This window comes from Seriola lalandi, unplaced genomic scaffold, assembly GCF_002814215.2.
Source record: "Seriola lalandi dorsalis isolate HSWRI2012SDOR001 ecotype SW California unplaced genomic scaffold, Sedor1 jcf7180002054685, whole genome shotgun sequence".
Classification (NCBI taxonomy): Eukaryota; Metazoa; Chordata; class Actinopteri; order Carangiformes; family Carangidae; genus Seriola; species Seriola lalandi.
Genome location: NW_019525238.1, coordinates 206,093 through 223,223, shown reverse-complemented (window position 1 = coordinate 223,223; position 17,131 = coordinate 206,093). Strand labels below are relative to the sequence as shown.

At 43.5% G+C, this 17,131-nt stretch overlaps 2 protein-coding genes across 3 annotated transcripts in view; both read right to left on the bottom strand.

The window, feature by feature from the left end:
- Positions 1–209: 209 nt before the first annotated feature.
- Positions 210–17,131, bottom strand: part of LOC111667157 (cytosolic sulfotransferase 2-like) — a 24,464-nt gene continuing 7,542 nt past the window's right edge. Inside the window, exons 1-8 of one of the 2 annotated variants that reach the window (XM_087178370.1) lie at positions 10,920–11,050; positions 5,062–5,200; positions 4,801–4,929; positions 3,815–3,915; positions 3,602–3,728; positions 3,412–3,509; positions 1,636–1,810; positions 210–1,538 (exon numbers count right to left, since the gene is read on the bottom strand). In XM_087178370.1, the coding sequence (XP_087034496.1) occupies positions 1,426–1,538; positions 1,636–1,810; positions 3,412–3,509; positions 3,602–3,728; positions 3,815–3,915; positions 4,801–4,929; positions 5,062–5,200 (882 nt within the window). In that variant the 5' untranslated portion in view covers positions 10,920–11,050 and the 3' untranslated portion in view covers positions 210–1,425. Of the gene's footprint in view, positions 1,539–1,635; positions 1,811–3,411; positions 3,510–3,601; positions 3,729–3,814; positions 3,916–4,800; positions 4,930–5,061; positions 5,201–10,919; positions 11,051–17,131 lie in introns of those variants that run through there. The other variant, XM_023422763.2, reaches the window with a different exon arrangement.
- The window catches only part of LOC147818168 (cytosolic sulfotransferase 1-like), a 23,978-nt gene continuing 17,352 nt past the window's right edge, over positions 10,506–17,131 (bottom strand). The window contains exons 2-4 of the mRNA XM_087178371.1: positions 11,818–11,915; positions 11,544–11,718; positions 10,506–11,450 (exon numbers count right to left, since the gene is read on the bottom strand). Of these exons, the coding sequence (XP_087034497.1) occupies positions 11,338–11,450; positions 11,544–11,718; positions 11,818–11,915 (386 nt within the window). The 3' untranslated portion in view covers positions 10,506–11,337. The remainder of the gene's footprint in view (positions 11,451–11,543; positions 11,719–11,817; positions 11,916–17,131) is intronic.

The following is a 17,131-nucleotide window of genomic DNA, read 5'->3' as shown; positions in this document are numbered from 1 at the left end:
CCCCCCCCGCACACACAAAGTATCTTGTAAATTCAATTTTTATGCTGACTTGGCCACATGCTCTTGAGGCAACAAAGTGACCCCAAGCTTATACTGAGCGCATGATTTAACTTGAACTCTTGCACTGCAGTAAAAAGCTGTGTTCACAAACCGGTATGATTCATGAAGATGATTCAGTGTACAGTGGGTCTGTAAGAAATCAAGTGGGCAAAAATGAGAAATTTTTTAATTTTTCATGATGTGCTGAATTTAAACGACATTTTGACAGTAATAAAACAAGTCATCCTTTGACGCAAGCAAAACAATAATTTTTGGAAATTGTTTGACAAATACAGTGGTTTTATGGAGAGGTTGTATGAAATAAAAGTTCTGGGTGTTATACATAGGCTAAATTAAGTTGGAATATGCATATTAATCATGTCAATACCATATAAGACTAAGGATCTGTTAAATCTACAAGTGTTGCTTGTTTTATATTGCTCACTTCTGGTTCCACCCGTCACCTATGGCTTTCATTTAACAAAACAGAACCATAAGGATTATAATTAAACTGGATGATAAAGAACCAACAAATGGCCTGTTCACAAAACTGCAGATATAACAATTTTATAATTTAGTTGGTTACAAGATTGCACAACTAATATACAAAGTGTGTTCTAATGTACTTTTCTAAACATGTTTTTAAAAAGACAGCAAATATGAGCTTCAGCAAGGTTGAATATAAAAAAAAACAATCTTGAGGAAGAATTCAAATGTGTAGTACAGTTCATACATTTAAAATACTGTTTGATGATTAATATAAAATACACATTTGATACCCCATTATAATCTGTTTGATAAATGACAATTAGTGATGTGGTATTACTGACCGTATCCATGTGTCTGACAAAGTTTTGGTAAATGTACATATTGTTCTGATCCAGATTGTGTCATAGTAGGTTAAACAGTTGAGGGTGATCATAAGAATAGGTGTTATAATCTTTGGCTTCAGCCTACACCTTTTCGGTTAAAATTGTGCATAATTAAGGAGGATATATTATGTTTGCAACAACATGTTTACATCAGTACTGCTATGCATAGTCTCTTTTGTTTTCTTTCATGTTGTTTTGATTTGTATTTTAATAGACCAAAGATCGATCAATCGATAATTTAAAAAAAAAGTGTTTTTCAGGTCTTAAACATACACTGCTAAATGTAAATAAAGCCAATACACTTACATCTAATGAATTTCCACAAACCAGTGACATAATCCAGATTCCCAAAGAGAGACAAAGGAGATTCAACATGGCTCAAACATATACAAGTCTGACATTTATCCAGCTTTGATCATTTTTGATCAGTTTATAACATCAGTCTACTTCACTATGAGGAGAAATGCACTGATCAGACATCATCTTTGTCACTTATACCTGACCGGCCGGACCTCTACACCTCAGTACGAAACTTCAGTGTGGGATTCTTCATTTTCTGCCTGTAGTCTTCATCAAACTGCTCATTCTGGGTCACAGTGAAATGGTTCTTCCAGTCACCAACCTTTCCTGGAGGAGCAGAGATGATGATTTAATGAAATCAGTGATAAGTGTGAGTAGTTTTCTTCTTCCCACACTCCTTTCCCTGTAGATATTTCCACTGTACCTTTTCTCATGAAAGGAGACACCTTGTGATCCATGATGTGGACGGTGGAATAGTTGGCCATTTTATTTTGTTTCATGTTGTCAAACATCACTCCAGTTATGACTCTTTCCTTCTCCTCGGCTGAAGGAGACAAACAAAGGAAGGAACAGAGTCGGTCTATCTCTCGTCTGGAGTCCTGCACACATTAAAGAGTCTCGGTGTCAGCCTTGGAATACATAAATCAAAGACACATAGCGGTTATTTTTTTCAAAATCTTGATAAGGCTTAAAGCAATAGTTTGGCATTTTGGGAGGCGCTCACTTGCTTTCGTGCTGAGAGTTAGCTGAGAAGACCTATACAGTGCTGGCTAAAACATGAGGCCAATTCTTTTATATCGATTCTTTTGCGCATTCAGTCCTGCACAGGTATGTGCAGCCTCCAGGAAATAGCCATATGCTTGCACTCTAAAGTCTGAAATGATAAAAGCTCTTGTGTTCTTGGACGTTATGTTGCCAAACCAACTGCAAGCCACATAAATGGAACATTACAACCTTAACAGTAGGAACTCACTCGAATACTTTTTGTGACAATGTTGAGCTTGCTGAGTATTTGTAACATTTCAACAGGTTATTAGTTGAAATTCAACAATTCAACAAACCCTGCTAACCCCAACCTTAATCATTCAATGATTTACTGATTTTTGGGTGAATATTTGCCAAACATTAGTTGAACATTAGAAAGTTCAACAAAAATGAGTGAAATATTAAACTCTCTGTAGGTGGACTATCTAAATACCTATATACGAGCGGCCTCTCCTCAGTCCCCTCCCCACCAGATTGTTGAATCTTTTATGTCCTGGACTTTGTTCTGACCGTCCTGTAACAGGTCTGCATTTGGGTCATCCTTACCGTTTCCTCATGCTGTGGCAGCTTGCTTTAAGCAGTGCAGAAGGTGACTGACAGAATCAAGATTTCTCCTCAGGGCTTAATGTATGCAAGTGCTGCCGAGACCGTTCAGTGCCACAAACTCAATTTAACTTGACTTGAATGATGCCGATGCTAGCTCTTGTACGTACTCGCTGCCCTCGACACTTACGGTACATGCCATACCGTACAACAGTTTAATTGATAGCTAGTTTTACTTTCACCTGGTCTGCATATAATGTTAACACGCCCTGCAATCTTGCTGCCTGAAAGGTTGAAATGCTTGATATATTTAGAAGTCCAGACCTGGGTGAACTGAAGCAACATAACACGAGAACTTCCCGAAATGAGACTGATGCCTCTCTCATGTCTGATCATTAAATTGAGGCCAATATCAGGAGATGGTTAGATTGGCAGAAAGACTGGACGCAGGGTGAAACAGCCAGTCTTTGTTCAAAGATTTAAAAAAACAACAACCTACTAGTCCCTCTAGAACATATCTTGTTTGTTTAATCAGGACCAAAAAGAGAGAGATGTAGTTTTACGGAAGAGGTAACATGCTGGCGCAGTGACTTCCTTGAGTCCTCTAGTTGAGTTGCTGCTTTCGAGTATTCATACTAAGATTACTGTCCTCTTTCATATTTATTTTTTTCTTCATCTAACTCTTGGCAAGAAAATGAATTGACATATTTCCCAAAAATGCCAAACTATTCATTTCAATACAGGGCATGTTGTAATTTTACAAGAAACCAGCTTATCAGTCAATATTAATGACCATAAGAGCTCGGACAAAATCTTTTCTTTTAATGAACAAAAGAATGTTTACAACATTTTCCAAAAAAAACGATGCCATAAAAAAAGGTGTCTAGCTCACCTCAATCAGATCTTCATAGAACATGTAGTGAATTTTTGAATGTGTCTGTTTCTTCTCCCACCAGCCATTCACATGGTCATACCAGGATCCAAACACCACTGAAGCGACAGAGCAATGCATGAAGGAACATTTAGACTTGGAATGAGAGGAAAGTGAGCCTTCATTTATATGAAAACTACTTTGAACTCACTCTTTCCCTCCATGAATTTCTGCAGAAAGGTGCTCCAGTCTCCTGGTTCTGGCTGGACATTGTTCATGCGGTCAAAGTGGAAATAGGACACTGCGTTGTCCTTTGCATTACGGGCAACATAGACTATCTACAGGGAGAGAAAACAAAATTTAAATCTTATCTGAATCAGAATTAAAATGTGGTCCATAAATCTTACATTTCAAAGGCTTTTACCCTGCAGTTCTGCTCCCAGAAGGACTTAGGCACAAACTGGACTGGCAGATGGGTCTTAATAAGGCGAGGAGTGGTGGGAAGCTGGTCTGCAAGCTCTTTGCCTTTGTGAAGAGAAGAATTTATCTGTGACTGACTGCATGTACAACCTTGTTTATATACCAAAGAAGCTAACAGCCAAAACAGGTACAAAAAAAGGTGCTTCTCAGACGTTTTACATTTTACATGGTGTCATGAATTTACACACTGAAATACTGCTGATAAAAACATTGATAGAACATGATAATCAAGCAAAAGAAAGTTATACAACTACACATTTGCCTGGATGAAATGAAGATAGAGAATGAAAAAAACTCAACTCTAAATGAAGGCTAATGTTGCTCCTTGAAAGTTGTAACTGTTTAAACGGTAGATGCTTCACTTTGTTTACCAGCTAGTTGCTAACTATATGTGCCATTTAGTGCTTGGCAAGTATCATACACTGAGCTTTTTTTTGCAAAAAACAGTCACAAGTAAACCAAAACTTTAAAGTTGTGGGATGGAAAGCCAAAACAATGAGCTGAAAGAGACAATAAAACTCTGTAGAACTACGGAAATAAAAATAATCCACCATGGATTCATCACTGTGGTCTCACACTGTCTCATTGCGTATAATCCATCCATTGGATTGGAAGGGATTTTGTTGGTTTAGTGGATAGTGCTGCATCACCTCATCACTTGCTGAAAAAAGGTTTTCTATGAATCTGCCAGTCACTTTGCACATAGCACCTCTTTCAATAATTACAACAAAACTGACTGTAATCTCTTGAGTTTCTTAAAAGCCGTGAGTCCTGACAGCAGCCCTTTCATCATATGACACACATATGACTGAGTGCATGTCTGCAAACAAGACTAATGTGAGGCAATGAGGCATAATCTATAGAAATTTGCATTCAGAAGTTTTTGTTTATAAGTGTGATATTAATAGGCTTGTGACCACACGATTCAACCTGCAGGTAGAGACGGTAAGTAGATCTCCAGGAAGGGCACTCTCATATGAATGGGGATGGATGTCTGACGCTCTGGACACATCTGCCCAAAATACAAAAGGTCCAGGATGTACGAGACCCACGTGGTCCCTGAGATTAAAACACATGCTTTTCAATGGCCTGAACATTAGAAACAAATACATCCAGGGTATTCATCAACATGAAATGATACAGTATAACAATGATGCCACAACGTCAATACTCTAATACACACAACCCCACCTGCTTTAGGAAAAGTAGCTATAAGAATATCATCTGGTCTCGCTTTGAAGTTTTGGACGTTGTCCCAATTGTCGGTGAAGTATTTGGTCATGGAGACTCCATGGAAGTCAAACAGTGTCGGTCGAGGAGGCACCTCCATCTGTGAGAAAATATCAATGACATTTTGAATACCAGCCATGCTGCCAGAACAAGATTCAAACCTTAATATATTAGTTTTAATCATTCAGTCGAGTGTACACATTGTTAAAATGGAACTGGTATTTTCACTACTTACTTAGCTGACGCAGCCAGTGCAATACAGATGTATAACTAATAAGTAACTTTATGGTTAATGCATGTGTTGGCTGCCCCTGCAGCAACACAGCTACAATAAAAGTCAGTAACACCCATGCACTGACACACCTCAGTTATCTTAAGCTTCTTTACACTTTTACACCCATATTGCACACACAAACACATAAGTCTTCATTTAATACAACATAGTTATGGTTTATTTATAGTTTGTTGGAAGTACATTAGCTCTACTTGTAGTGTGCACATTTAGTTTTGTATATTCAACATTATGTTAATTTATGTTGTCCTAATTCTCTTCTGTTTTATTGATGCAAGGGGTTCCTTGCTTCCCCTGCTGGGGTCATGTGGCCAGGATTGGCCAAAAGGAAGCAATGGTCCTAACTACAGGGTAAGGTGTTCACCACGTCAGGAAGGGACTTGTCACGGTGCGGGTAAGGCTGGACCCAAATGCAGCCAACACATGGGAATCATGTGCAAAATGTTTTTTTAATGGAAGACTTACGAAACTGGTGAACCAACAGAACAGGAAACTGAAGCATGGGGGCACACAAGGAACAACAAATGGAGACACGGGGGATAACAACAGCTGACGTGAACAGACTGAGGACAAACCAGACATGAACAGATGAACCGACAGAGACAAAGGGGAGCACAGAGATTATGTAGATACAAGGAAGGCAAGGGTGATTGAACACAGGTGAAACACATTAGGGCAGGGCAGACAATCACCAAACAGAATTTACATCCTGACAAAGACAGGATGTAAAAACATTGAGACACAAGGAAACCAACTTCAAAATAAAACAAGAAGTGACAAAAGCCAAACAAACTAAAACAAAAAGTGTCTGCCATGTCAAGTCAGGTCTAACGGGTGAACGGCGGAGGACACCGGGTCACTCCGGAGGGGCGGAGACTGGGTCTCTCCAGAGGTCGAGCGGGAGGACGGCGACGGCCACCGGGTCACTCCGGAGGCCAGGCCGGAGGACGGCAGCAGAGGCCGGGCGGAAGAGTGGCAGCGAAAAACGGGTCTCTCCGGAGGTTGAGCGGAAGGGCAGCAGCGAAGACCGGGTCTCTCCGGAGGCCGGGCCGGAGGATCGCGCTGGAGGATAGCGGCGGAGACCGGGCCTCTCCAGAGGTCGAGCAGAAGGGCGGAGGCGAAGAACGGGCCTCTCCGGGGGTCGAGCGGTATGGCAGCAGCGAAGACTGGCTCTCTCCGGAGGCCAGCGGCGCGAACCGGCTCTCTCCGGCCCGGCTCGGTCTCCGGAGAGAGTCGTTCTCGACCTCCAGAGAGGCCAGGCCTCCGCCGCCATCCTCCGGCCAGAGCCTCCGGAGGGACCCAGCCTCCGCCGCAATCCTCCGGCCCAGTCTTCGCTGCCGTCCTCTGCTGCCATCCTCCGGTCCGGCCCCCGGTTGCTGCCCCTCCGCGCAACCGAGAGGCCCGGCCTCCGCCGCGGTCCCCTCGCCAGGCCTCCGGAGAGAGCTGGTCTATGCTGCTGCCCTTCCGCTCAACCTCTGGAGAGACCAGCCGCGATCCTCCGGCCCGGCCTTCGGAGTGACCGGGTTTTCGCTGCCCTCCTCCGGTCCGGCCCCCGGTTGCTGCCCTTCCGCTCAACCTCCGGAGAGACCCTTTTTTCGTTGCGACTCTTCCGCTCGACCTCCGGTTCGGCCACCGGAGTGCACCGGTCTTCGCTGCCGTCCCCGGAGTGACCGGGTCTTCACTGCCATCCTCTGGTCCGGCCCCCAGTTGCTGCCCCTCCGCGCAACCGGCCCGGCCTCCTCTGCCGTCCTCCGGCCAGGCCTCCGGAGTGACCCGGTCTTCGCTGCCACTCTTCCGCTCGACCTCCGGAGTGGCCCGGTCTCAGCCGCCGTCCTCTCCTCTGCTCCGAAGAGACCTTCTTCGCCGCCACCAGGCCTCCGGAGAGACCCGGCCTCCGCCGCCGTCCTCCGTCCAGGCCTCCGGAGAAAGCCGGTTTGTGCCGCTGCCCTTCCGCTCAACCTCCGGAGAGACCCGTTTTTCGCTGCCACTCTTCCGCCCGGCCTCTGCCGCCGTCCTCCGGCCAGGCCTCCGGAGAGAGCCGGTCTACGCTGCTGCCCTTCCGCTCAACCTCCGGAGAGACCAGTTCTTCGCCGCCACCCTTCCACTCGACCTCCGGAGAGAGCCGGTCTCTCTGGAGGTCGAGCGGAAGGGCAGCGGCGAAGAACAGGAGGTGAGACGGTGTCCAGAACCACTAACTCGACCGGGAGGGCGGCGGTGAAGAACTGCTCTCTCCGGAGGTCGAGCGGAGGGGTGGCAGCGAAAAACGGGTGTTTCCGGGGGTTGAGCGGAAGGGTGGCAGCGAAAAAAACGGGTGTCTCCGGGGGTTGAGCGGAAGGGCAGCAGCGGAGACCGGGCCTCTCCGGATGTCGAGCGGAAGGGCGGCGGCGAAGAACGGGAGGTGAGACGGTGTCCAGAACCACTAACTCGGGAAGAAGGGAGAAGTCGACCGGGAGGGCGGCGGCGAAGAACTGCTCTCTCTGGAGGCCGGGCCGGAGGATCGCAGCGGACCGGCTCTCTCCGGAGGTTGAGCGGAAAACAAAACAAAAAACAAAACAAAACAAAACAAAACAAAACAAACAAAAAAAAAAACAAACCAAAAAAAACGGGTGTCGCCGGGGGTTGAGCGGGAGGGCAGCAGCTGAGACCGGGGCGGAGGATCGCGGCAGAGACCGGGCCTCTCCGGAGGTCGAGCGGAAGGGCAGCAGCGAAGAACAGGAGGTGAGACGCTGTCCAGAACCAATAACTCGGGAAGAAGGGAGAAGTCCACCGGGACCCCCAAGACACGGTTTTCACTCCTCCGGCCAGGCTTCGGGAGAAAGCCGGTTTGCGCCGCTGGCCTCCGGAGAGACCCGTTCTCCTTCGCCGCTGCCCTTTCGCTCGATCTCCGGAGAGGCCTCCGGAGAGAGCCGGTCTCCGCCTCAGGAGAGACCAAGTCTTCGCTGCCACCCCTCCACTCGACCGCGGAAGGGCGGCGGCGAAGAACGGGTCTCTCTGGAGGTCGAGCGGAAGGGCAGCAGGGAAGAACAGGAGGTGAGACGGTGTCCATAACCACTAACTCCGGAAGAAGGGAGAAGTCGACGGGGACCCCCAACGCCCAAGACACGTTTTTCGCTGCCACACTTCCGCTCGACCTCCGGAGAGGCCCGGCCTCCGCCGCGGTCCTCCGGCGCGTTCCTCCGGAGAGCCGGTCTTCGCTGCCGTCCTCCGGAGTGACCCGGTCTCAGCCGCCGGTCTCCAGAGAAACCTGGTCTCCGTTGCTGCCCTTCCGCTCGACCTCCAGAGAGAGCCGGTCTCCGCCGCCGTCCTCTGGCCCGTTCTCCAGAGAGAGCCATTGTTCGTCGACACTCAACCTCCAGAGAGACCCGGCCTCCGCTGCGGAAGGGCAGCGGCGAAGAACGGGTCTCTCCAGAGGTCGAGCGGAAGGGCAGCAGCGAAGAACAGGAGGTGAGACGGTGTCCATAACCACTAACTCCGGAAGAAGGGAGAAGTCGACGGGGACCCCCAACGCCCAAGACACGTTTTTCGCTGCCACTCTTCCGCTCGACCTCCGGAGAGGCCCGGCCTCCGGAGTGACCCGGTCTCAGCCGCCGGTCTCCGCTGCTGCCCTTCCGCTCGACCTCCGTCGAGACAGCTGATGCGTCAGCCAGGGTGGTTGGGGAGGGCTCCTGGTTTCCCTGTGATGACGGGAGCCATGATGTCCTCGCCTTCTGTGGCCACCACGGAACCCCGGAAAAATAGACTCATCCCTTGAAAGGGGACTCGTCAGGGTCCTCCAGATCTGAGTCAGACAGCGGGTCAGCCAGCGTGAAAAGGGGCCTGACATTCGACGGGGGCGCTGGCTGGAGGCTGGAGCTCTAAGGCTGAGGCTGCTTGGAGAACCGGCGTCTCCGTGACCCGCATCTCCTCCCAGAGGCTCCCACTCCTAGATATTTTCCAGGGAAGGCTGGTCGTGTTCACCAAAAAGGAGACGGCTCAGGGTCCTCCAGATCTAAATCAGAAAGGGGATAAGCCAGCGTGCAAAGGGGCCTGATGATCGACAGGGGTGCTGGCTAGGGGGATTGAGGCTATGAATGCTATGAGACTGGCGTATGCTGCTGGGTCCATATTATGGTCGGTTCGTTCTGTCACAGTGCGGGAAAGGCTGGACCCAAATGCAGCCAACAAATGGGGATGAAGTGCAAAATTGTTTATTAGAGTTACGAAACTGGTGAACCAACAGAACAGGAAACCGAAGCATGAGGGCACACAAGGAACAACAACCGGAGACACAGGGGATAACAACAGCCGACATGAACAGGCAACATGAACAGACCGAGGACAAACCAGACATGAACAGACGAACCGACCCAGACAAAGGGGAGCACATAGACTGTATAGACACAAGGGAAGCATGGGTGATTGAACACAGGTGAAACACATTAGGGCGGGGCAGACAATCACCAAACAGAGAAACAGGACCAAGACAGGAAGTAAAGAACACACAAGGAAACCAACTACAAAATAAAACAGGAAGTGACAAAAGCCAAACATAAACTCAAACAAAAAGTGTCTGCCATGGCAAACCATGACAGTACTGGAGTTTCAATAATTTGTCAGTTTCATTAGACTTTGGTTTTTTGGTTTAGAGGTTGGTATTTGGATACTGTTGGTTTTGATTAACAGGATGTTTATTTCAATTTACAGTTTAACCGTCCTGTTTTAATCCTTTTGTTGCTAGTTAATGTGTTGAGTGTTTTTTATCATCACCCTTTGTTTACAATTGGTCTGATCAGCCAGTATATCCACTGTCCCATTGTGTGATTCTTATGTCCGTTGACTTTTGCAGAATTTAACTCATGCTATGATAAGGCAATTTAACAAATCTAAGTTTAAGTAAATTGCCTTATCATAGCATGAGTTAAGTTCGGTTCATTTAACCTCTTTTATGGCCCCAGAACTTGATTGTTTTTTGTAAATTCATTTTTGGGTAAATACAAAACACATAACATTTAAGAGACAACCAGCTTTAAAATCATGCACAGAACGTTACTAATGCAGGGAAATTCAAACATTACAACATTTCCTGTTCAGCTAAGGATTCCCACATTGCCACATTAAATACACAAAAGAACAATGACAGCTTACATTTATTTATTTATTCATTGAATGGAACTTAAAAAAATTAAACAAAGTTAAAGTAAAATGTAATCCCTTTAATCCTTAGTCTTTACTTCCTTAAATATAAGTGGCAGATTTATTATTTGCAACATATGAATACAACGCATCTTTCTGTGAAGGTTGCTGCCTCCACATTTAAATCATCGATCCCAACAGATTTCCAAATCGGCATTAAACAGTTGAAGTGTCTTGGTCAAATGTTTGCTGTGTATGACCTGTAACTTTAGGAGCACAAAGCCAGAATAATGTCATTCCTCTGCTGTCATTTAATAATATGCCAATTATCATTTCAGTGCAGCACATTTGAAAACATACATATTAAAAACCCTGCCATGTTCCTGAAGTTATAAGTAGCTCACTGCGCACTTACCCTGCTCAGTAGATATTTTTCAAAACAGGGATTATGTCTGGATCATGCACTCGAAAGACGTCTATTTCTTGTGTAGTACTCCTTGTGACATAACTGCACAACTTCCTGAAATGAATGCAGGCTTGGACATGGTTTGTCCTTACATCAACGTAAGTCTGACTAGTCAAACACCACTGTTATCAGGTCAGAGGTAAGCCTGAGCTAATAGGTGCTGGTTGTGGCCTTGTTAACTGATAAATATGAGTGTTGATCCTCCCATCTAACTCTGTTACAAAGTAAAATAAATAAATATAATCTACTTCACACATGATGAGTCACTTGATTTACTCAGATAACATTAGTAACAAGTTAACTTAATTTTGAAACAGATTTGTCTCACAATATCCTTGAATTATCTTTACATACACTCCAGCCCTGTTCAGATGTCAGTGTGGAAATGAAGCGTGTGGTCCTTGATCTTTTTCTGGTAGTCTTCATCAAACTCTTCACTCTGGGCCACAGTGAAATGGTTTTTCCAGTCACCAACCTTTCCTGGAGAACCACAGAGAATCAGTCAGGTATTTTAGGTGGAGAACTGATTTACTTTTACATGTCTTATTTATTGTATATCATTATCTAATTTACCTTTTCTAGTGAAGGACGAAGTTGTGAAATCCATCCCTGGGTATGTTGAAAGATTGACCATGTTGTTCCTTTTCAAATGATCAAACTGGATTTCTCGTCCAACTCTTTCCTTCTCCTGGACTGACAGAGACAAACCAAGAAAGCAGCAGAGTTTGTCTATTTCTCGTCCAGTATCCTAGAAACGTGGTCAGATAATTTCAGCACACAGTTATCGTCTGCAAAAACCTGAATAGTAAAATAACGCAAGGACAACCCACAGAGACAACTAAATTACCTCAACAAGATCTTCTTCGAACATGTAATGGAGGTTTGAATACGTCTCTTTCTTCTTCCACCAGCTGTTCACATGGTCATACCAGGATCCAAACACCACTGAGGCCACAGACTACATCAGGATGCTTCAGTAAGTTTGAAAATTTTTTTTGCATCTTTGCAAAACACAAAACAAATGAATCATTATATCTCATACATACTCTTTGGCATTTGGCATAAATGATCTACATAAGAAAAAAAACAACAAATTATCTGGAGACAAACATCACATGAAACATGACAGAATTTGTATTCATTAACAATTGAGAACTAATAATTTGTATTAGTAACTGGAGTTAGACATCCCTCAGATCAGCATTAGAGTTAGCATTGCACTCAGCAAAGCTTCCCTGTCTAAATAATGGTTACCCTGATGGCATAATCATTAAACAAACTTCATTATTAAACATACCCTGCAGTTCTGCTCCCAAAAGGACTTTGGCACAAACAGGATTGGAAGATCGGTCCTCATCAGTCGAGGAGAAGTGCAAAGCTTGTCCACCATTTCTGTTCCTTTAAATTAGGTTAAAAAAGGCCCGGATCCTGTACATTATTACAACCGTTTACATGTCATGAACCGCACAGGAAAGGTTTTTAGATAGAGTGCCTGAATAAAAACATGATGGAAGGTTACAATGATGGAGATAGATGCACACAACGCAATGACATATCACTATTCAACAATATTAACAATTTAATTTACTGATTTAAGCAAAAGAAAGAGAATTACCATCATGGAATTGTGAGTAAAATTCTCTATATCTCTCCCATGAACAACAGAATAACTTAAGCAGAGTGAGATTGATGAAATGCTCCTTTACTGCTCTTTTTTTTAACATGCATGGTAGATACAGTTACACACAACACTCACTACATGTGCAAGTGACATCCTGCTCTAACACAGAACATGACAGACAGACATCCACAACAGACATCTCTCCTTTATACGCTCAACGCTGCCCTTTTGGCGAATAGGCTCGATTTTGATTATCAGTGCATGATAAAAACACATCATAATCATAATTTTCCTCACAGTATACAAATGTTTGTATGTTTGTGACATAGGAAATATTATGAATATGTGTTTGCCATATGTGACTCAACCTGACTGCAGAGGAGTTAAGGTGATCTCCAAATTAGGCACTCTGCACTTGCATAAATAGGGACGGATTTCCGATGCTCTGATGTCTGATCAAAATACAGCAGGTCAAGGATGTAGGAAATCCAGGTTTTTTCCTATAGAGAGAAAGAGAGAAAGAGGCAGAAAGAGAAAGAGGAAAATAAAATAGAATCAAATCCTCACCTCTACACACACATCTTTTAAGAGCTGTAAAGCACTTACACTGACATCATGTCATAGACTGACCTGTTTTGGGGTATGATGCAATAAGAATATAATCTGGCCTGGCCTGGAAGTTTTGAATGTTCCTCCAGTTGTCTGTGAAATACTGAGTCATTCAGACTCCATGGAAATCAAACAGTTCTGGTCGAAGCAGTGAATCCATCTTTAAAAAAAAAAAAAAACCGCAAATCATATGATGATGTCATTTGAGTTACCATGCTGGAGGGAAAAGAAAATGTTTCAAGTTGTTAAAGTAACAGACGGTTATAAAAATAAATTCAAACAATGTTGTTCGCAGTCATCACAGTTAATCAATGAACTTGTAGATTGTCTTAGAAAATAACTAACAAGGCTCCTACAAGTCATTTCCTCTGAGGGAAACAAGCAATGGTCTATTCACAGGTCTGATCTAATTATTTCCATTTTTCATGTTAATAAGTGTCAAACCCCACTGGAGACTGAAAGATAACATAACATGTTCAGTATTTTGAAATAAAGCAGCTTCCTGGAAATCTGTAATACCTGAATATACTCCTCCACCTTAAATATACACTTGAACTCTGGCAGCTAATATGATACATTAAAAGCATAGAAGCCTCCTTGCAGAATTAACATTAGCATAAAAAAAACTAACATTGGCAATGGCTGTTTGCCTCCTGCACAAGGGCACATGTATGAAAATCCTGCTCTTTCCTTGAAATATACCAACAAATATAGACAGAGTGTGACATTAATGGAAAAACCTGATATTAGAGGTGACTGCAGTGTAAATAGGCAGAGCTACACTCCTGACAAACAGGATTTAATCTGTATTACAGATCAACCACACAGGACCATGGAAAGAGACTTTACGTCTGTTTAATTTATTTATCTGGAAAATTACATGTTAGGCACAGCAGCGTGATACATTTTCTATCTAAATCCACCAGTCTTGTTTCTCTGTCAGCTGTCACCTATTCCCAATCTGAAACTCAAACAACTGTCAAACAGAGCCTGACAAACGTTAACAATATTCATTAAACCGCAATGAACTGCAACAGTATGGACGGTCTTATCTAAAAGGTGCTACATGTAAGCTGCATGTTACAGCTGTTTACTTATCAGTCTCAAAGAAACGTTGCAAGTTAAGCATCGAATTTCATTCTTTTTCTAACCAAGAGATGTTTCCAGCAGTGGAAAGCAATGCCAACATTAAAGGCCCTGTGAACAGTATTGACAACTACTTTCAATGGAAAGTAGCTAAAGCCTGCTTGAAAAGTCCTTAAATGTCGCTATGCAATATGCAATTAGCATATTCATGACCTCATTGCATGGTATTTGCATTCACCCTCGTATCAACCGGTTTTAGCCCTTTAACTATTTGTCTTTCTAGTACTCTCTGTACTCACACACAGTATTTTAATACAGCCAAATTTCCAATAAAGCTGTTCCCCAGATAGCAAATGACATATGGCCCAGTTGTGGCCCACATCTCCCACATTATTCCAGCCCACATACTGTGTGGAATGATGGCGATGACTCAACAAACTAAACAAAGTACAACTACAAGATTACGTGATAGCTGTTGCCAGAATTTCACTGTCACTCGGTCCAGACCCGACTGAGGGGGGCACTTGTGATGTTCAAGAAACTGGCACTTAAAACATGCATTGTCACCAGAGGACTCACATGTTGTCTGTCAAAGTGTTCACTGTGGACTGTCATGATCCTCTCTGCACCAGAAAACAGAAACAAAGCTAAAGTTGGATTGATGCAGTGGTTGAGCATGATGCCTACACAGAGATAAACTCACAGCCTTATGCTGTTAAACTGAACACTGACCAGTAACCAGCAGGATGGTGGTGAAACCAATCTGCAATTTATGATATACGAAAAACTATCAATAAATACTGAAAAACAAAACACAAATAAATGCTGATGATGGCTTAGTACTGAAACACATCCGTTTCTAACTATTGCTTCCATACTAAACACACACACACACACACACACACACACACACACACACACACACACACACACACACACACACACACTCTTGCTTTGTTGTTAGATTAATTGGATGTATGCTCCTGCTAATCCATATTAGTGTCTGTATTTCTCAGTAGGTGAGGTTAGCGTTCAGACTGGACAGAACAGCAATAAATAACAGATATTTTATTCGTTTTTGTCCCTTCATTTGATCTTTCTGTGATAAAATTCTGTAGATCTGAGCTGATCACATAGACTTTGAGGACTTTAATTAGCAAGTTAGCGTAACTATATAATGATATGAAAGCAGATCAGACCACAAAGCTATTCATCATTATCCTGATAAATAAACTCAGACTGGATTCCTGTTGTCTTCTGCTCACTGCTTATTGTGTAAAACTGGAAGCTGTACTGGGAGCTGTGGTCTTGAACTCACCCTGCTGCTCTGCTCCTTGTCTGCACAGTTACTGCTGCTAGATGCACAACTATTTGAAGACTTTTTTAGATTTTTCTTGATTTTACTTTCTCTGACCTCCGTAGGCTTGTTTGACATTAGCAATTAGCCATTAGCCAGTACACTGCAGCTGAAACACTACTGGTGCCAACTTTTGTGAAGACTGTTCTTCTGCATAACTGCTAACAAAACATTATGTATTCAACTTGCAAGCTACAGTTAACAACACAAGTTTATCAAGTCTGTCATACCCCATCACAGACAGCTCTGCCGCTGGCTGATGCCGGTGAAGATGCCAGTCAAACACTCCCTGACTCCCGGCAAGCCCCCTCTGTGTGTCAGCCTAAGCTCCCCATTCTCCCTTCATCTCCAGGAGTTCAGATGGACTTATAAGACTGTCGTACCTAAAACTCTGAACTTCCAGTTTTCACTTCAGTCAAATAATGAGGCTTTCATGCGAGGCTGCAAGACTCTTGATTTTGAACAGTTTAGTTGTTACTCTACTGTATGCCCACTTGTTAACATGACGTATTGGCTAGCTCCCTAGCTAGCTACCCTGTGCTCACATATTGCCCATATTTCTACGTGTAATATAAACTAACAGAGTCAATGTCACTTTCTAATCACATACCAACATGCCAACTACACAAACATTATAAAAAAATACTTACACAGTTAGTTATTCAGATGTCCTGATTCCGCCATAGCAATCTCTTTTGCTCCACTGGTTATTCCACGTTCATGGAGTGAGATTCTGAGCACGTGCATCTTTTGACCTTTGGTAACCCTTGTTTTAAAAATTATACTGAGATTCTTTGAGGACAAAGATATCGTTGTCAAAAAAGCAATTAAATATTATAATTTACTAGTTCACTGAGTTTCATTTTTTATTTCTCTATTTATTCATTTTTTAATTCTGATCATAACTGTCAAATGTTCATTCATTTTCAGGATTGTAACCCTACAAATCCCAGTTTGTTTACATAATGTCACAGTTTTTATATTATTTTCCATATAATAAATACTAAAAGGGAGATTTTTTTTGGATCATGAAAAAACAATGCCATGAGAACCACTTGTTCTAGACTCATGGACAAGCAATCACACAATTTGCATAAAGGCATACACAGCTAGGCCACACCCCCCCACCACAAACACACATACTCACACACATCTTCAAAGCTCAATAGCCTACTGTAACGTATGTACATTACTGCACCTATGAGGTATAATATATTATAGTCTATTGATTTTGAATGCAATTTATTCCAATGGCCTACAGTGCTCTATAATAGAGCAACAATGCCCCCAGTGAACACCAGGAAAATGAATGTATTTGCTCCATAGGCCAAATACGACTTCATCCAGGACTTTAGAATTAAAGCCTATCATATGCACGGCTTTATGCTGTAATGGCAGACGGATCTGATTTTTCTCTTTGGGGTAAGATTAATAAAAAAGTGACGTTAAACACGTTAAACACGCCTTGACTACTTGTCCTGTCTTGAC